This window comes from Trachypithecus francoisi, unplaced genomic scaffold, assembly GCF_009764315.1.
Source record: "Trachypithecus francoisi isolate TF-2019V2 unplaced genomic scaffold, Tfra_2.0 Lachesis_group4, whole genome shotgun sequence".
Lineage (NCBI taxonomy): Eukaryota > Metazoa > Chordata > Mammalia > Primates > Cercopithecidae > Trachypithecus > Trachypithecus francoisi.
The window spans coordinates 152,405,661-152,426,957 of NW_022681469.1; the positions used below are offsets into that span (position 1 = coordinate 152,405,661).

At 38.7% G+C, this 21,297-nt stretch overlaps 1 protein-coding gene across 1 annotated transcript; it reads right to left on the reverse strand.

The window, feature by feature from the left end:
• Positions 1-5,536: 5,536 nt before the first annotated feature.
• LOC117073569 (zinc finger protein 679) lies at positions 5,537-21,024 on the reverse strand. The gene is made up of 5 exons (XM_033194618.1): positions 20,986-21,024; positions 13,298-13,424; positions 12,722-12,817; positions 6,362-7,327; positions 5,537-5,842 (listed from the first exon to the last, which is right to left on the reverse strand). Exons 1-5 carry the CDS (start codon positions 21,022-21,024, stop codon positions 5,742-5,744), a joined length of 1,329 nt encoding a protein of 442 aa, XP_033050509.1. The 3' UTR covers positions 5,537-5,741.
• Positions 21,025-21,297: the final 273 nt, after the last annotated feature.

Here is a 21,297-nt window from a genome sequence, read left to right on the forward strand (position 1 = left end):
TCAGAGAGGTCCTTTTGCAGCCTAAGAACAGATGTCCTCTGCACATGTAGAATCAATGTTATATTTTCACCATGAATATTTTCCATCTGTGATTGAGAGTTACAAAGAAACTCAAGCAGGAATAACTATGGCTAATGATGAAGCATCTAGTACGCAGATAGCCCTATCTTATATTTGTGCATTAGTCTCTTTTTACACTGCTATAAATATGCTGCCCAAGACTGGAAAATTTATAATGAAAGGAAGTTTAATTGATTCACAGTTCCACATGGCTGGGGAGGCCTCAAGAACCTTACAATAATGGCAGAAGTTGAAGGAGAAGCAGGTATTCCCTTTACTAGGTGGCAGTAGAGAGGGAGAGCAGAAAAATTACCACTTATAAAACCACCCAATCTCATGAGAACTCACTCACCAGCATGAAACACCATGGGTATCATTCTGCTCCTGGCCCTTCCAAATCTCATGCCCTTTTTATATTTCAAAACCAAACATGCTTTCCCAGCAGTTCCCCAAAGTCTTAACTCATTTTAGCATTAACCCAAAAGTCTAAGTCCAAAGTCTTATCTGAGACAAGGCAAATCCCTACTACCTTGTAACTGAGCCTGTAACTCAAAAGCAAGTTAGTTACTTCCAAGATACAATGGGGGTACAGGAATTAGATAAAGTTTTCCATTTCAAATGGGAGAAATTTGCCAAAACCAAAGAGCTACAGGCCTCAGGCAAGTTTGAACTCCAACGGGGAAGTCATTAAGTCTTAAAGCTCTGAGATGTTCTCATTTGACTTCATGTCCCATATCTGGGCCATGCTGATGCAAAGGGTGGGCCCTCATGGCCTTGGGCAACTCCTTCATGGACTGGAATTGAGTGCCTGTGGCTTTTCCAGGTGCACAGTGCAAGCTCATGGGGGATCTATCATTCTGGGGTCTGGAGTATAGTGGCCTTCTCACAACTCTAGCAGGCAACTTCAGCGGGGACTCTGCATGAGGGCTCCAACCCCACATTTCCCTTCTGCATTGCCCTATTACAGGTTCTCCATAAGGGCTCTGCCCCTGTAGAAGACTTCTGCCTGAACATCCAGGCATTTTTGTACATCCTCTGAAATCTAAGCAAAGGTTCCTGGAGCTGAACACTTGTCTTATGTGCACTTGCATGCCCAACACCACATGGAAGCCACCAAGGCTTGAGGATTGCCCTTTCTGAAGAAATAACCCAACTGTACCTTGGCCCCTTTTAGCCACAGCTGGATCTGGAGTAGCTGGGATGCAGGGCACCAAGTTCTGAGGCTTCATAGAGCAGTGGGGTCCTGGGCCTTGACCATGAAACCATTGTTTCCTCCTAGGGCTCTTGGTCTGTGATGGAAGGACCTGCCTCAGATCTTTGACATGACCTGAAGACATTTTCCCCATTGTCTTGACTATTAACTTTGAGCTCCTCTTTACTTTTGCAAATTTCTGCAGTGGCTTGAATTTCTTTCCAAAAAATGGGGTTTTATTTTCTACCTCATGGTCAGGTGGCAAATTTTCCAAATTTTTATATTCTGCTTCCATTTTAAACATAAGTTTCTTATCTCCATCTGAGACCACGTCAACCTGGACTTTATCATTCATATCACTATTAGCATTTTGGTCAAAAGCATTTAACAAGTCTCTAGGAAGTTCCAAACTTTCCCACATCTTCTGTCTTTGTCTGAGCTCTCTAAACTGTTTCAATGTCTGCCTATTACCCAGTTCCAAAGTCACTTCCATATTTTCAATTATCTTTATAGCAGTGCCCCAAACTCCCAGCATTCATTTTCTATATTAGTCTGTTTTCACCCTACTATTAAAGATACTACCAGAGAATGGGTAATTTATAAAGAAAGGAGGCTTAATTTACTCACAATTCTGCATGGTTGGTTAGGGTCTAAGGAAACCTACAATGATGGTGGAAGGCAAAGGAGAGTACCTTCCTCACTAGGCAGCAAGAGAGAAAGAGAGCAGAAAAAACCACCACTTATAAAACCAAAAGATCTTTTGAGAACTCACTTACTATCATGAGAACAGCATAGGGGAAAATTTCCCCCACGTTCCAATTACCTCCCACCAAGTCCCTCCCTTGATACATGGCAATTACAATTTGAGATAAGATTTGGGTGTATAACCATGGAATACTATGCAGCCATCAAAAAGGATGAGTTTGCGTCCTTTGTAGGGACATGGATGCAGCTGGAAACCATCATTCTTAGCAAACTATCACAAGAAGAGAAAACCAAACACCGCATGTTCTCACTCATAGGTGGGAACTGAACAATGAGATCACTTGGACTCGGGAAGGGGAACATCACACACTGGGGCCTATCATGGGGAGGGGGGAGGAGGGAGGGATTGCATTGGGGAGTTATACATGATATAAACGTTATGCACATGTACCCTAGAACTTAAAGTATAATAAAAAAAATAAATAAAAAAAAAAAATAAAAAATAAAAAAAAAAAAAAGATTTGGGTGTATAAGATCTTAAAGTTATGAATTCGATACAGGGCACAGAATATAGCTTTTTTTTCTTTCAGAGTTACTGAAGTTTCTAGGTTTCTAGTTAATTATCCACCTTATTAAAATGATCTTTTTTGTTTCAATATTGTTCTTTTCTTCTGAAAATGCATACAGACTCACACACAAACACATTCATTTGCTACATAACTTTCTTACACTTAAGGTATATCTTTTTATTTATTTTATTTTTTTAGATGGTGTCTCACTCTGTCACCCAGGCTGGAGTTCAATGGTGCCATCTTAGCTCACAGCAACCTCTGCCTCCTGGGTTCAAGTGATTCTCCTGCTTCAGCCTCCCAGGTAGCTGGGACTACAGGCACGCACGACCATGGCCAGTTAATTTTTTGTATTTTTCGAAGAGATACGGTTTTACCATGTTGGCCAGGCTTGTCTTGAACTCCTGACCTCAAATGACCCACCCACCTTGGCCTCCCAAAGTGTTGGGATTACAGGCATGAGCCACCGCACCCAGCTGGTGTATCTTTAGAGTAATGCATTTGTATATGTAACTATGTAGACAAAAACTAAAAGTCTGTTTTTGTCAGCAGAGAGGCCACATGTAAAAAAATACATAAAACAATTTTTAAAAAATATTTAATCATGACTCAGAAATGTATGGATATTAATTACACTCATGAAATGTTTATGATCATAAAATGACCCTATGGCTAATAATAATTCAATTGCACATACTGAAATAACTAAAAGTGTATAATGGGATTGTTTGTAATACAAAGGATAAGTACGTGCTCGAGGTGATAAATACCTCATTTACTCTGCTGTGATAATTAAATATCATATGTCTGTGTTAAAATATCTCATATATGCCATAAGTGTGGATGCACACTACCCACAAAAATTTTTAAAAATTTTAAATAAGATAAAAAAGAATACAAATTTGACCTATGGGAAAAAAATTCTTCAAATTATTTGCAGTTTAAAACCACTGGCAGGCTCACACCTATATCCCAGCATTTTGGGATGCCAAGGCAAGTGGATCACCTGAGGTCAGGAGTTCGAGACTAGCCTGGCCAACATGGTGAAACTCCATCTCTACTAAAAATATGAAAATTAGCCAAGTGTGGTGGCACGTGCCTGTAGTCCCAGCTACTTGGGAGGTTGAGGCAGGAGAATCGCTTGGACCCAGGAGGTGGAGGTTGCAGTGAGCCCAGATTTCGCTACTGCACTCCAGCCTGGATGACAGAGCAAGACTCTGCTTCAAAACACACACACACACACACACACACACTGGCAAAAAAGAGATTACTAGAGATGTCATTCCCCTAGATTAACAAATACTATATTGTTACCATTTTTTACCTAGAACCTTAAGTAAGATTGGACACGTTAAAAGTTGATGGCAAATTAACACTTCTTTCAAAGCACAAGTCTTAACACATTAAAAACAATTATGTTTAATGAAAAAATTAAGTTCACACATAATCTTTAAAAAAATTTTAAATTTATTGCATTGTATTACATAAAGGTACAATTGATAAAATACTACTAACATTCGAAGAGTTTCCTCTCACTAGAATTCAGAATATTACTGTGAACACCCACCTTATACATCACTAAAACAATGTTATAAGTCAGCCACAAAGAGCCTCTCCATTTAGATTTTTCATTATGCATCTTACAGCCTAATGTCCTTACTCTTTCATAGGAAAGTTCATGAAGAATGGACACTTATAGAAAACAACCTCTCATACCTCTGATGCAATTGATCAAATACTTTTACAAACAATGGGAAGAAGGAATCAATGTGAAGTAACTTGAGACTTGAGTTACATTATTATTTGCTTTTTAGAAAATCTATAATTTTTTTTACAGAAAAAGCAGCATGCCTCGAATGTAATTATAAATCTCCAAAAAAATCTACCTCTTTAAAATGTATGTAGTGATATCTTTGGATTTCTTTTACACTCAACACTCTGATTTAGTATAAAGTCTAGTTTCAGTGCCTTCATTCTTTCTACTGTGAATCCTCAAATGTTTATACAGACTTAATTTTGATTAAATATATTTTCCCCATTTGCTACATATGCAAAAATATTTTTAGTAGAAACTGGTGTTTTCTAAGCTATAGTTTCCAGACAAATGTTCTTTCACATTCATTACATTTCTAGACTTTCTCTCAAATATAAATCCTCTGATGTTCACTAAAGTTTGAGCATCTGCTTCAGGGTTTTCCTTTAATATAAAATGTGTACAATAAAATCTGTATTACAAGTAAAGGTACTACAATCCTCTTTATGTTTGAAATGTTTGTCTTCAGATAAATAGTCTTTAAAGGCCTATATTTTCTGAAGGTCTTTTTACAGTAATCACATTTATAGTAGTTTTTTTTTTGAGATGGAGTCTTGCTCTATTGCCCAGGCTGGAGTACAGTGGTGCAATCTCGGCTCACTGCAACCTCTGCACCCTGGGTTCAAGTAATTCTCCTGCCCCAGCTTCCTAAGTAGCTGAGATTACAGGTGCATGCCACCATGTCCTGCTAATTTTTCTATTTTTAGTAGAGATGGGGTTTCACCATGTTGGCCAGGTTGGTCTTGAACTCCTGACCTTGTGATCCACCTGCCTTGGCCTCCCAAAGTGCTGGGATTACAGTCATGAGCCACCACACCTGGGTTATAATGCTTTTATTAAGTATAAACTTTCCGATATTGAGTAAGATATGAACAGATATTAATGGCTTTTCACATTCTTTGTACAATTTTTCTCTAGTATAAATGCCTTCTTGTGCCATAAGGTGTGAGTATTTGTTAAAAGTTTTGCCACATTCTCCATATTTGTAGGGGTTTTCTTCAGTATAAATTATCCTACCTACCATAAACGTGTGACTACCATTTAAAGGCCTTGCCACATTTAACACATTTCTGGAGTTTCTCACCAGTATGATTTCTCTTTTTTAGAAAAGTTTGAGGTGTGGTTAAATGCTCTGTTACATTTTTTATGTATGTAGAGTTTCTCTCCAGTATAAACTTTTTTAATTAATAAGGATGGAGAACCAGTTAAAGGCTTTGCCACAATTTTTTTTTTTTTAACAATTGTAGGGGTTGTCTCCAATATCAATTACCTTACATTTATTCAAACAAATGTTTGAGGACTTTTAAAAGACATTTCCATATTCCTTATTGTAGGGTTTCTCTTCAATATTAATTCTCTTAATGTATAATAAGGGTTCAAGACTAGTTAAAAGCTAAAGCTTTTAACCACATTCTTTGTTTTTGTAGGGTTTCTCTCTAGAATGAATAATCTGATATTGTGTAAGGCCTGAGATGTGCTTAAAGGTTTTGCCACATTTTTTACCTTTGTAGAGTCTCTCTAATATACTCTCTTAGGCTTTGGGAAGCTGAGAGGCAGGTAAATTACCTGAAGTCAGGAGTTCAAGACCAACTTGGCCAACACGGTAAAATCCCATCTCCACTAAAAATACAAAATCAGCCAGTGTGGTTGCATGCGCCTGTAATCCCAGCTACTCAGGAGGCTGAGGCAGGAGAATTGCTTGAACCCAAGAGGCAGAGGCTGCAGTGAGCTGAGATCATGTCACTGCACTCCAGCATGGGTGACAAAGTGAGACTTCATCTCAAAAAAAATTTTTTTAAATAAATTATCTTAGGTTCCTTAAGATTAGAGGGCTGGTTAAAGGCTTTGTTACTTTTTTACATTTATAAAACTTTTGTTCAATATGAATTATCTTATGTACAACAAAGGCTTGGAACTGGTTAAAGGCTTGGCCACATTCTCCACACTTGTAGTGATTTTTTCAAGTATAAGTTATTTGATACATTATAAGGCCTGAGGGCTGGACTTCATCACATTACTCACATTTGTAGGGTTTCTCTCCAGTATGCATACTCTTATGATTAGCAAGACTTGAGGACCACTTAAAAGCTTTGTCACATTCTTCACATTTGTAGGGTTTCTCTCTAGTATGAATCCTCTTATGAGTATTAAGAGTTGAGGAGAAGGCAAAGGCTTTCTCACATTCTTTACATTTGTAGAGTTTCTCTCCGGTATGAATTATCTTATGTTTCTTAAGGGTTGAGAGGCAGTTAAAGGCTTTGCCACATTCTTCACATGTGTAGGGTTTCTCTCCAGTATGAATTCTCTTGTGGTAAGTGAGGGATGAGGATAAGCTAAAGGCTTTGCCACATTCTTCACATGTGTAAGGTTTCTCTCCAGTATGAATTCTCTTGTGGTTCGTAAGTGTTGAGGAGCGGCTAAAGGCTTTGCCACATGCTTCACATGTGTAGGGTTTCTCTCCAGTATGAATTCTCTTATGTTTAGTAAGAGTTGAGGACCAGGCAAAAGCTTTGCCACATTCCTCACATCTGTAGGGTTTCTCTCCAGTATGAATTCTTTTATGTTTAGCAAGGGTTGATGAGCAGTTAAAGGGTTTGCCACATTCTTCACATTTGTAGGACTTCTCCGTAGTATGAATTATCTGATGTTGATTTAGGTGTGAAACCATACAAAATGATTTGACACATTTTTTACATTTCAAATGTTTCTTTCCAGTATGTCTTGTCTTATGTTTATTGGAATTTGAAAATTTACTGAAGACTTCGACACATTTATGAGTCTGAAATATTTTGTTTTGGGTAGTTGACAAACATTGGTTAACTTCATCATAACCTCCCTCTTGCACCTCACACTCACCCATGCTTTTACATTTTTTTACTTGTAAATTCTCATGTCCACATTTTCCATATATTCTCGGTATTACATTTTGGAGTGAATCTTTTATGCCCAGCTCTGGCTGAAGGTCTTGGGTGAAATGAGAACATGTAACTGAAAGACATAAAAATCACAAGTTACTTAACTTACTAGACTCAGATAAATATACTTTACAAATCATAAAATTATATAAGGTACATTAGCAAAGTGGCATATCAAATTACCACAGGCCACAATTCCTTCATAGGTTTATAAATGTAACAAAACCACAGTGATCAAAATACCTTTGCTGGAAATTTATAAATAAAGTAAGTGTGTGCATCAGGTGGGCACAATGCCAAGAGCCATATATAAAGAGAAGAGAAGTCTGCGACATTCACCCAACACAGTCCTTCCTCATCCCCAGTAGAAGAATATGGTGTCTTTAGGAGCAAACTGTTTTTTTATTATAAAAGACCCGAAAAATACTGGGACCTATATCTTTACTTTTGGCTTATAGGGTCCTTTCTGTCTTCCATGATAGAAAGTGCTGAATGAAATGGTGGTATACTTTTGAAATGACACCTTTAAGTCTTTTGAGATCAAAAGTGAATGTTACAACAGCAGAAAGACTGCAGTCCATGGGCAGAAAACAGGTGTAGAAAGTAGCTACCTACTGGTAAGAAGAAACATGGAGAAGTCTTTTAACTGAAAAATAAATGCGAAATTGCAGACAAGACACATCCTGAGAACATGTTTGAGAGACTCCGTGAATCTCTAGCCAAGATAATTGGTTTCAGGCTATGCCAGGAAAGAGCTGCATTATAAAGATCATGAAAGGTAGTTTTATGTTAATGTTTAAATCTCAACCAAAGATTACAATGTATACAAAACATGAGGACAACATGGTCTAATAAAAAAAAAATTTTTTTGAAAAAGCAACTATTGGCCGGGCGCGGTGGCTCAAGCCTGTAATCCCAGCACTTTGGGAGGCCGAGACGGGCGGATCACGAGGTCAGGAGATCAAGACCATCCTGCCTAACACGGTGAAACCCCGTCTCTACTAAAAATACAAAAAAACTAGCCGGGCGAGGTGGCGGGCGCCTGTAGTCCCAGCTACTCGGGAGGCTGAGGCAGGAGAATGGCGTAAAACCCGGGAGGCGGAGCTTGCAGTGAGCTGAGATCCGGCCACTGCACTCCAGCCTGGGCGACAGAGCGAGACTCTGCCTCAAAAAAAAAAAAAAAGAAAAAAAAAAAAAGAAAAAGCAACTATAAAAATAAAGAGGCATATATTAATTTTTAAAATATATTTTAAATTTAAAATAAATTTTAAAATACGCTCAGTGAGAAAAATGGAAAACCAGACCCCTAAATAAAATCAGAAAAATAAGAATATCAACAATAAGCTTGGAATAATAAAAACAAAACAATCGTGGAATTAATAAATAATAACAAAAAATTTAAAAGAAAAAAATAATGTAAGAAATGAAGAAGCTAAACAAACTAGGATATACACAAAAAGATCCATAACACATATTTAAGCAAAGTTTCGAAAGTCGCTAACCTGAAGACAATCTTGGGAGCTATAAGATAAAAATGAGGTATTATTTATAAGCATAGTTCTCTGAGACATTTGACAATAGAAATCTTGCAGGTCAATAAAGAACTGTGTACAATGGTTAAAGTACTGAAAAAAAATCTTCATGGTGAGAATAAAAAACGCAGCAAAAATGTACTACAAAATAAAGAAAAAATAACGATCATCCAGAATAAACACACCCTGGAAAAGAATATAAACACTGCATGTGCCCTAAATAAAATGCTGAAAAGAGGTCTTCCACTTAAAATAACATGAAAAAAACACATAATTGTATGAAAATATATAACTTTCTGAAAAACATATGCATATACAAAAAATAAAATTCTGTGGCATTATCGTGATCATGCAGAAAACATTTTTAGTTATTCTTTAAAATTTGAAAGACATAAGTATAAAAATAATCATAAAACATAAAAAGATATAATTATAACATCAATAAGATGTATAGGGTAGATAAAATGAGGACAAATTTTTCTATGCAACTGAAGTCATTTTTTTTAACAGTTTAAAAATCACTGTGGTAACATTTAGAGGTGTTATAAAATCTCCAATGTAGTACAAAGAAAAAATCTTTATAGACACACAAAAGAAAATGAGTGAATTACTAACATGAAACAAAGATTGATATTATATATTGGTAAAATGAGTCCATTTACTAGGAATCTATAACTATTATGTCTATATGCACATGCATACATAAGATCAGGGCTTCAAAATATATGAAGCAAATATTGATAGAAATGAAGCAAGAAACAAAATAGCAACTTAAGATTATAAACATTAAGACCTCACTTTCAATAATAAATAAAAAATTGAAATAAAAAATCAATTAAAAAAACAGAAAACCTGAAGAACATTATATTGTGTATGAATTCATTTTGCATTACTATAGAAAATAAACTGAGACTGAGTAATTTATAAAGAAAAAGGCTTCTTTGGCTCACAGTTGAGTAGACTGTACAAGATGTATATGCCAGCATCTGCTTCTGATGAGGATATGAGGAAGCTTACAATTATAGTGGAAGGCAAAAAAGATGTATATGCCAGCATCTGCTTCTGGTGAGGATATGAGGAAGCTTACAATTATAGTGGAGGGCAAACATGTCACATGGTGAAAGATGATGTGAGTGTGAGGTGGAGGAACCAGGTTCCTTTAAGCAACCAGCTCTCATGTGAATTAATAGAGGGAGCCCTCTGTGATTACCAAGGGGATTGTGCCAAGCCATTAATGAGGGATTTGTCTCCATGATGCAAACACCTCTCATTAGGCCCCACATCCAACACTGGAGATTAAATTTCAACATGAGATTTGGAGGGCACAAACATCTACACCATATTATAAAACCAACTAGGCTAAACAGACACGTACAGAACTCTCCAGTCAAAAGCAAGTGGATACACAATATTATTATTTGCACCCGGTATATTCTGTTAGAATACATAGGTCTTAGTAAATTTCAAAAGATAAGCCAGGTGCAGTGGCTCACAGGTGTAATCTCAGCACTTCGGGAGGCCAAAGTGGAAGGATCACTTGGGGCAAGAAGCTTGATACCAGCCTTGGGAACATGGTGAGACCCTGTCTCTACAAATAATTAAAAATTAGCTGGGCATGGTGGGGTAGGTCTGTAGTGTCAGTCACTCACGAGGCCAAGGTGGAAGGATTACTTGAGTCCAAGAGGTTTAGGCTGCAGTGAGCCAAGACTGTGCTACTGTGCTAGAGTCTGGGCAACAAAGTGAGAAACCCTGTGTAAAAAAAAATTTAAGAAGAGCAAATCATACAGCCTATTTTTTCTAACCAAAACTGAATAAAGCTAAAAAGAAAAAAGGTAAAATAGGCACATCAAAAATATATGGAAATAAACACACTCTTCAATGTATTCTTGAACAGGTCAAATAATTTAACTTAATTTAATATTTTTGCTTGAGGGTCAAAATAGTTAAGTGACAACTTAGTTGTCAATATAACTCACAGTGGTGAACAAATTTAATATAATCTGTATCAAAATTCCAAAAGTATATTTATTCCTGAAATATTGTTTAAAATTTTTAAAATTTATTTTGAACTATATCTAGAGAAACATGAAAAACAGAGGCATTATACTTCTTAATTTTAAAACATAATAAAAAGCAACAATAACAACAACTGTGGTATCCACACAAAGACAGATAAAGACATGATAGAACAAAATAGGGAGACCAGCAATGAACTCTTCTGTGTATGACCAAATAATCTGCCACAAGGTTGCCATCAGCAGACAATGGAGAAAATATCATCCCTTCAACAGATAATGTTGAAAACTGGATATCTACATTGACAAACTTGGATGCTTTAATTGCATCATATACAAAAAATATTTTAAACAAAATACTTAAGACTGAAAAAAAACTAATGAAATTCTTAGAAAAAAATATAGTGGAAAGACACGACATTGGTCTTGGCACCATTTTCTTAGACATGCCATCAAAAGCATGAGCAACAAAGAGAAGAACACAAAAATTTAACTGGACTAAACTTCAAAATTTCTGTAATCAAATAACACATTTAATAGAGTGACAATGCCACCCACGAAATGGGTGACAATATTTGAAAATCACATGTGATAAAACTTAATATTGAGAATTTATAAACAACACCTAGAAGTAGACAACGATAATTGAATTACTTGATTTAGAAATGGTCAAGCAAGCTGGGCACGGTGGCTCATTCTTGTAATCCGAGAACTTTGGGAGGCCGAGGTGGGCAGATCACCTCAGGTTAGGAGTTTGAGACCAACCTGACCAACATGGCAAAACCCCATCTCTACTAAAAATACAAAATTAGCCGGGCATGGTGGCATATTCCTATAATCCCAGTTACTCAGGAGGCTGAGGCAGGAGAAACGTTTGAACCCTGGAGGCAGAGGTTGCCCTGAGTCAAAATTGCACCATTGCACTGCAGCCTGGGCAACAAGAGTGAAATTCAGTCTCAAAAAAAAAAAAAAAAAAAGAAAGAAAGAAAGAAAGAAATGGACAAATGATTAAACTAAATTTTAAATTAAAAAGTTACACAAATGGGAAGAACTATTTGAAAGGTTGCACAAAATTAATAATTTATAGAAAAATGCAAAACAAAATCACAATACCAAACAAAATTACCTTATATCAACTAGAATGGCCACTATAAATTTTTTCAAAAACACCAACTATGTAGATGATGTAAAGAAACTGAAACCTATTCAAGTTGTTGATGAGAAAAAAGATGCAACTATCATAAAAAGTATCATGAATGTTCTTCGAATAATTCTAAATGAAATTATACAACACAGCAATTCTATTTATGAATCTATATCTAAAATATGCAACATGGTGAAATGAAGACATAAGAGGTATCCTGCTTGCATATCCCCCCACAGTAAGTCTCATAACCCAACCTCTAAATAAATAAATAAATACATGGATAAAAATTTAAAAAATTATAAAAAAAAACTTTAAACTATATTTCAAGAGTATAGTAATGAAAATGGAATGGCGTGTGCAGAAAAATAGACAACCACAAATGAAATAGAAACTACTATTCTCACACATTTTAGACATGATGCAAAAAAATTTTTAATGGTTTAACAGAGTTTCTCAAAAATATGCAGATATTAGTGTACTCCAAAAGCAATGGAAAAGCAGTTTATGCAGTCCCTGATAAGCCACAAAGAAAACTTTGGCTCACACTGTGAACTTGAAGAAAGATTACTGAAGTGAAAGCAGAATCCATAGAGAATTTAAAAGCACGGGGCAGAAGGTATCACTATCTGAGAGCAAAAGTAAAAAATGACCCGGGCTTCTCAGAATCTCTTTCCACGGAAGCACATCTCCCCAAACCACATTTTAAGGACTGGCTTCCTCCTTGATTTGTGTATCTCTCATCTGTGTCATCTGCTTCATTCACTCCCACTTACCTGGGTGTTTGGATACCATCTCATTTCTCTTTATATTCCGAGGCTCTTTATTTTGCTCCAGACAGGTGATCAAGTCGGGCTTAGAGACAGCAATACCTGATTTATTAAGAAAAAAAAGTAAAATAAACCTTGCTGAATTCTGTAATTACCAAATTAGTATTATGCTTAGTAAAGAGGATATACTAGAAAATTCTAGAAAATTAATATTGGTCATAACAGAACTTTTTAACTATTTAGAAAATATTTTAAATGTGTGGGTCCTTAATTTCACTACTCAGTACTACTGAATCAAACATTGGTGGCGGCAACTGAATTCTAAGGCGTGGGCAACGCTATTTATGCCACATTTTTGGAATTGCCACTAACCTAGAGCGAAAGATACATAAGCTCAGGAAAGGGAAAAGTTCAGGTCAAAATAAAACGTCTTGAAGAATTTGTTCTACACCAATGAATCCCCAAGATTTTCTTAAAATCGGAGAGCTAAAATTCATTCATGCAAAGCAGAAATTACCAAAATCATCTTAGAAAAGAGAGAAAGGTAATATATTAGGAATTGTGTATCGAAGTTATCCTTACCCAGGGAGACCAGGTTTCTGTAGTTCTCTAACATCACATCTCTATATAAATTCCGCTGAGCATGATCCAGGCATTGCCATTCTGCCAGAGAGAATTCTATAGCTATGTCTCTGAATGTCAACAGTCCCTGAAAAAAAACAAAAACAACAAAAAACATTCATGAACACACAAACACTCACCACATGGCCATAGGCAGAGATTTTTATTTGACTCAAGTTAAAAAAGAGAGTAAAAAGAAGTGGTTTTCACTTATAAGAGTGACTAAAATTATCCAATGATAATTTTTAACACTGGAGTATTCTCTAACTCTGAGAAAAGAGGACAGCAGACGATCCACAATACCACTGTAGGTATGATAATTTTCTGGATGATAAATTATTAAATTAAGAGCATCAATATGGACATGTCTTTTTTTTCCTTTTCTTTTTTCTTTTCTTTTTTTCTTTTTGGAGACCAAGTCTTGCTCTGTTGCCCAGGCTGGAGTGCAGTGGCATGATCTTGGCTCACTGAAAACTATGCCTCCTGGGTTCAAGCGATTCTCCTGCCTCAGCCTCTCAAGTAGCTGGGACTACAGGTGTGTGCCACCATGCATGGCTAATTTTTGTATTTTTAGTAGAGATGGGGTTTCTCCACGTTGGCCAGGCTTGTCTTGAACTCCTAACCTCAGGTGATCCACCCACCTCGGCCTCCCAAAGTGCTGGGATTACTAGCATGAGCCACTGCACCTGGCCCAAATTTAATTATAAAGAAACATCAGTTTTATGCAAAGTTGAAGATACAGACAACTTCCCTGTTCTATAATTTTTAATAGTAACATTAAGTAGCCTTTCTTTGGCAGCCTAGAAAGCAAGTATCTCCTAATAGTTTTTTCAGAACTTTCTGGATAATAAATGCCATCCTGTTTATGTGAGCATTTTCTAAATCCTGTTCTGCATGAAACTAATAGAGCACACAGATGAAACTTCAACAGGACATGTTTCACTTTTCATTAATATCCAAAGACAACTGTGTTTCCCCAATAGAAATATTGAGTATTTACACCTCATGTTCAACAGCTACAATGGTAACATTTTAAATATTGCAGATCATAAATTTGTGGTGAGAATTACACATGGCATGCAAGAATTCAAGATGAAGAAAATACCTAGAAGGCTTGGTATGGCCAGGCACGGTGGCTGGTGCCTGTAATCCCAGCACTTTGTGGGGCTGAGGTGGGTGGATTGCCTGAGGTCAGGAGTTTGAGACCAGCCTGGCCAACATGGTGAAACCCTGTCTCTACTAAAAATACAAAAATTAGCTGGGCGTGGGCACCTGTGATCCCAGCTAATAGAGAGGCTGAGGCAGGAGAATTGCTTGAACCCGCAAGGCAGAGGAGGTTGCAGTGGGCTGAGATTGTGCCATTGCACTCCAGACTGGGGAACAAGAGTGAAAACTCAAACAAACAAAACAAAACAACAAAAAAAGAAGGCTATGCTATACAGAAAAAAATTTTTTTTCAGAACCCCCAGACTATCATAAAAATAGCAAAAAATAATTGAAACAAACTCATTAGGTATAAACAACACAAGCAGAGAAGTAAACATCTGCAAGTTCTGAACACATGGCATTCCAAAAGGCAGAGTGGACATTGCTTTTTTTTTTTTTTTTTAGGACAGAGTCTTGCTCTGTCGACCAGGCTGGAGTGCAGTGGTGCGATCTTGGCTCACTGCAATCTCCACCTCCTGGGTTCAAGCAATTCTCCTGCCTTAGCCTCCTGAGTAGCTGAGATTACAGGTGTGTGCTACCATGCCCGGCTAATTTTTGTATTTTTAATAGAGACGGACTTTCACCATGTTGGTCAGGCTGTTCTTAAACTCCTGACCTTGTGATCCACCCACCTCAGCCTCCCTAAGTGTTGGGATTACAGGTGTAAGCCACCACGCCTGGCCCAGACACTGCTCTTGATCTGCGACATGCTCACCTGAGAAAAAATGATTTTTTCTTTTCCTCCTCTTTCTCTGAAATGTATTTTCAGATAAGATGATCTCGACATATCAAATCTGCATCTTGAGAATGTCTTTAAAGCACAACCTGTTCACCTGCTACCATCACACACACCCACGGGCAGAAAGACCGAGACTTGCTGAAAACACTCACCCATTTTTGTTGCGTATAACTGAAAAGATTTAAGAGCAATGACAGAACAACGAGCTTCTCCATAACTATTAAAGTATAAGTTTCTTTTTCCCTGTCCTCCCGTATCAGACATCAGCAAATTTCTTTACATAATGGCAGCATGAACTGCACTGACCTCCTCCTACCAAACGGAAACAGGGCAGGCAGTGCAGCCTTCCTTAGATGCGAAGGTTGAACTAAACTCTCCTGAATGTATCTTGAACCCCTCAAGTGTATAAGTTACTTGGTAATCTCGGCCCTGCTTTATGCAAAGTGATTCTTCAGGATCCAAAAGGGTCCAGGAATGGGCTTTTTCAACAAGTCCCCTGTAAATGCTGATTGTGCTTTCCCAGACACATTATTAGCATTAGCGAGAAAAGCAGGCACAGCAAAGAGTCCTTTACACCCGCCACGTCCATCACAATACACATACTTGTGATACAAATAAAGACAACCAACCACCATGCTGAAATATTACATTTTTTGTTGGCTTTTTTCAGTTTACAGAGAAAACAGAGGCAGCAATGTCTGAGTAAGTCTGCACCTGGGAAACCTGTACACATGTACTAATAAAATGTTTATTAAGCAGGTACTATGTGCTCAGGAGTATGTCACAGAACACTACTGGGAATAACACATAATGTGATTTAATTTTCATAGCACTCTGGGAGTTGCTACTAAGTGTTGAATAATTTTTAGCATTTAGATTAAGAGCACAGCAGTTTTATTTCTTCTTATGTGTCTCTATCATTAATTTTTAAAAGAAAATGTATAGAACAATAAATCAATATAAAAAACATCCGAAATGATACAATTACATAAGAATTGAATAATCAACTTCCAAATGGCTATTTTGTAAATCATGAAATTAAGGCAGAAATAAAAAAAGTTTTGAAACTAATTAGAGCTGAAATACAACATACCAGAAGCTCTGGGTCACAGCTAAGGCAGTGTTAACAAAATGTATAACACTACACATCCACATCAAAGAGTCAGAAAGATCTCAATTTACAAATCTAACGTCATAATTAAAAGAATTCCAAAAGTAAGAGCAAACTAACTTCAAAGCTAGCAAAAGACAAGAAATAACCAAAATGATAGCTGAAATGTAGAAGGTGAGACATAAATAACCATAAAAAGTTTAATGGGCCAGGCACAGTGGCTCACACCTATAATCTCAGAACTTTGGGAGGTCGAGATGGGCAGATCATGATGTCAGGAGTTTGAGACCAGCCTGGCCAACATGGTGAAATCCCATCTCTACTAGAAATACAATATTAGCTGGGCGTGATGGCGGGCACCTGCAATCCCACCTACTCAGGAGGCTGAGGCAGGAGAATTGCTTGAAACCAGAAGGCGGAGTTTGCAGTGAGCCGAGATTACGCCACTGCACTCCAGGGGTGAAAGAGTGAAACTCTGTCTCAAAAAACAATTCAACGAAACCAGAAGTTGATTCTATGAAAAAATTAATGATAGATAAAACACTAGATTAATGAAGAAAAAAGAAATAATTCATATAAACACAATCAGACTAAAAAGTCCAAAAACAACAGATGCTTGTGAGGTTATGGAGGAATGGAAAGCTTATATCCTGCTGGTGAGCGTATAAATTTGTTTAACCATTGAGAAAAACAGTTTGGCAATTTTTCAGTAACCTGAAAACAGAATTACCATTTGACCCAGCAATCCCATAACTGGGAATATAACCAATGAATGTAAGTTATTCTACCATAAAGACACATGAATGCATATGTTTATTACAGCACTATTTAAGAAAAACAAGACATAAACCTGTATGTCTTCAGTGGTAGACTGGATAAAGAAAACGTGGTACGTACACACCATGAAATATGATGCAGCTGTAAGAAAGAACAACATCATGTCCGTTGCAGCAACATGAATGGAGCAGGAGACCGTTATTTTTAGAAAACTAGTGCAGGAACAGAGAATAAAATACTGTATGTTGTCACTTATAAGTGGGAGCAAAATAATGAGAAAACATGGACGCAGATAAGAGAACAGACACTGAGGCCCACCCAGTACAGGGTGGAGGGTCAGAGGATGAAGAAAATCAGAAAAAAAAAATCCGTTGGGTACTATGCTTAGGTCCTGAGTGATAAAAGAATCTGTACACAAAAACTTCATGATACTTTTACCTATATAACTTGCACATATACTCTTGAACCTAAAATAAAGGGTAAAAGAAAAAAAAATTCGGCCGGGCGCAGTGGCTCACACCCATAATCCCAACCCTTTGGGAGGCTGAGGCAGGCAGATCACCTGAGGCCAGGACGAGACCAACCTGGCCAACATGGTGAAACCCTGTCTCTATTAAAAATACAAAAATTAGCTGGGTGTGGTGGCACACACCTATAATTCCAGCTGCTCAGGAGGCTGAGGCAGGAGAGTCTTTTGAACCTGGGAGGTGGAGGTGGCAGCAAGCCAAGATCATGCCACTGCACCCCCAGCCTGGGTGACAGAGCAAGACTCTGTCTCAAAAAAAAAAAAAAAAAAAATCATGGGTGGGAAAGAGTGCAAGGTCAGTGGTAGGACTGGTTGTGCTACAGACAGTGCTCCACGTGGAGCTATACTCTGATTTAGTCCTGTGTCCATGCAGGCAGATTAGACCATGATCAAGTGGTATGGACCCCTACATTAGTGGAGGAAACAGGTGCTACTGCAGATTCAGTGTCTGCGGTTGAGGATACACCAGGAAACTTGTAGGCACTTTGGTTGGATTTTGGCAAGAAGCACTAAAAACAAAAGTGCTGTGGTAGAATTCTTGAGGGTGGGGCCTAGTCCTGGGAGGGGTGTGAACGCATCAATGTCTAGTGGGTCTGTCTGTGAATGGGTGAGAATCATGTGGTGGCAGCTCTGAAAGGAGGTCAGTTATCACAGTTCCTTTTCTCTAAGTTTTTAGTTCCCTTTCACCCTGAGAGGAGACTTAGAATCACAAGACAATGTACAGTGTGACAGCCTGTGTGCAGGAGAACAGAGCCTCCCCTTACCAGACACCCAGAGTCCCCCTCCAGGCCAAGCCTCTGTAATATCTCTTTTCTGACACCTGGGATTACAAACACCTGTCACCACGCTCGGCTAATTTTTGCATTTTTAGTAGAGATGGGGTTTCACCATGTCGGCCAGGCTGGCACCAAGCAATTTTTTTAACACCAACTTGTTGTCTAACATTTCCATCCTGATACCACCCAGAGTCGGCACGGACCATAATTCAGAGCTCGGTGTCACCATATCGCCCTCACTGCACACGCCTGTCACAAATCCCAGGGACCCGTCTATGCTTCTCAGCTACTGTCTGTAAATTGGGGACTCCCATAATCTCCCTCAAGTTCAATAATTTGATAGAGATACTCACAGAATTCTGCAAAATCCTGTACTTACGTTAACCAGTTTACTACAAAACATGCAACCAAGAAACAGTGAAATGGAAAAGATGTATAAGACAAAAAAAAAAAAAATGTTGGGAAAGATGGGGTATATAGCACCCGACCTCTGCTTTCTTCTTATGTGAAATATTTATAAACGGCAAACTTTTTTTTACAAAGCATTGAACGGCACTTTTTAAGTGTCATCCAATGACTTTTAAAAAAATAATTAGTGTAAGAACTGTGTCTCAAACATACAAGAAAGGACAAATAGGTAATAATGTGAGTTAGAAAAGTTGGCATTTTGGAATGTCAGATGGAACTGGAAATTTAGTATTTTACTGCAGGCCAGTTAGTCTGTGAGAACAGGGAAATTGACTCAAGACCTTGTTTAAGACACAGTTGAGGCCCAGCGTGGTGGCTCATGCCTGTAACCCCAGCACTTGGGAAGCCAAGCAGGCGGATCATCTAAGGTCAGGCGTTTGAGACCAGCCTGGCCAACATGGCGAAACCCCATCTCTACTAAAAATCCAAAAAGTAGCTGGGTGTGGTGGTATGGGCCTGTAATCCTAGTTACTCAGGAGGCTGAGGCAGGGTAATTACTTGAACCAGGGAGGCGGAGGTCGTAATGAGGCAAGATGGAGCCACTGCACTCCAGCCTGGGTGACAGAATGAGGCCCCGTCTTAAAAAAAAAAAAAGAAAGAAAGAAAAAAAAAAGCACAGTTGAAAAATGCAGGCTGCCTGCAATAGCCTATTCCTGTAATCTTAGCACTTTGAGAGGCAAAGGCGGGCAGATCACTTGAGGGCAGGAGTTTGAGACCAGCCTGGCCAACATGGCAAAACTCTATGTTTACTAAAAACAAAAACTAGCTGAGCATGGTGGCTGGTGCCTTTAATCCCAGCTACTCGAGAGGCTGAGGCAGGAAAATCACTTCAACCCAGGAGATGGAGGTTGCGGTGAGCTGAGATCTCATCACTGCACTGCAGCCTGAGTGACAGAGTGACTCTGTCTCAAAATAAATAAATAAATAAAAATAACAGCAAGGGAAAGCCAGTTTCCTGTGGAGTGTAAAAATATTTAAACAGCAGGCAATTAGACTAAGGTGGATTGACTTTTCTCGGCTCTCACTTAAAAAAACAAAAATCTAACTCAAATGTATCTCTGTGGCTGGGGCGGTGGCTCACGCCTGTAATCCCAGCACTTTGGGAGGCCGAGAAGGGCAGATCATTTCAGGTCAGGAGTTCGAGACCACCCTGGCCAAGATGGTTATAACCCGTCTCCACTGAAAACACAAAAATTAGCCGGGCACGGTGGCGGGCACCGTAATTCCAGCTACTCGGAAGCCTGAGGCGCGACAATAATTGAACCTGGCAGGCAGAGGTTGCAGCGAACTGAGATAGCGTCACTGCACTCAAGCAAGGGCAACAAAGTGAGACTCCCTCACAAAAAAAAAAAATTGCATTTCTTGGAAATTATTACATTGAAGAAAAAAATTCAGGCCTAGTCAACCACAGACTGCTAATTAATCTGTGATGACATAACCGAGAAATTTTCACCTGGATCTTACAAATAAGGAAACTACATAACTTTACCAAAGCAGTTACTGAATTTGGTTTGCTTCATCATGCAACTTATAACAGACTTCTTCAAGCCTCTCCCGTGGACCACAACCCATAAACCATAGCTGGGCGCTCTATGATTCTTGAATCACATTTTGATCAAATTGTCTAATATTTTTACAGTGACTCCCATACATTTCTAAAAGGAAAAATGAGGAACTAAGGACCTCAGGGACCACAACTCTTTCCACTTACGAATCCCACACCCTGAGTCAGGATTCTCCCCTGATGACTCTCCCACCCATGCACAATCTGGGTGAGATGAGGCGCTGGGAGTGCAGAGCTGCCCAGAGAGGGCTCCAGCCCAGGGTAAAGCCACTGCAGAGGAAGAAGAACTCCCAGGGTCCCAGCCGCTGGCCCAGGCACCATATTATGTCTGGAGGGGACTAAGAGCCCACCTGGGCCAAGGAGGATTTGGGTCCTCAGACTCCAGAGCTAACTGCAAGGAAGTTTGGGTCCTGCTACAGCCACTTTCAGCCGGTTCCAACCAGCCCCCAGCCCTCTCTCACGATGACAGACCCACCACTCACCATTTCTCGGCTTCCAGGGTGTCCCGGTCTTTTAGCCATAAATCTGCGAATACCTGCAGGACAAAAAGCCACAGTGGCTTGGCCTCTAGGAGCAGAGGAAGCAGAGCAGTGAGGAGAAGAACTGGAGCTCTGGACGCAGAGAAACACAAACGACCAGGAAAATTAGGGAAGCGTCCTGTTCTCTCCCACTGCATGCCTGATTGGACAGTTTCTAATCCACTGCCCTGATTGGATTAGGTTTCAGGACCCACCCTTCATGCCCTGAGTGACGAAAAATGTGATCAGACACTGGGCTAAACCAAGCAAAAAATA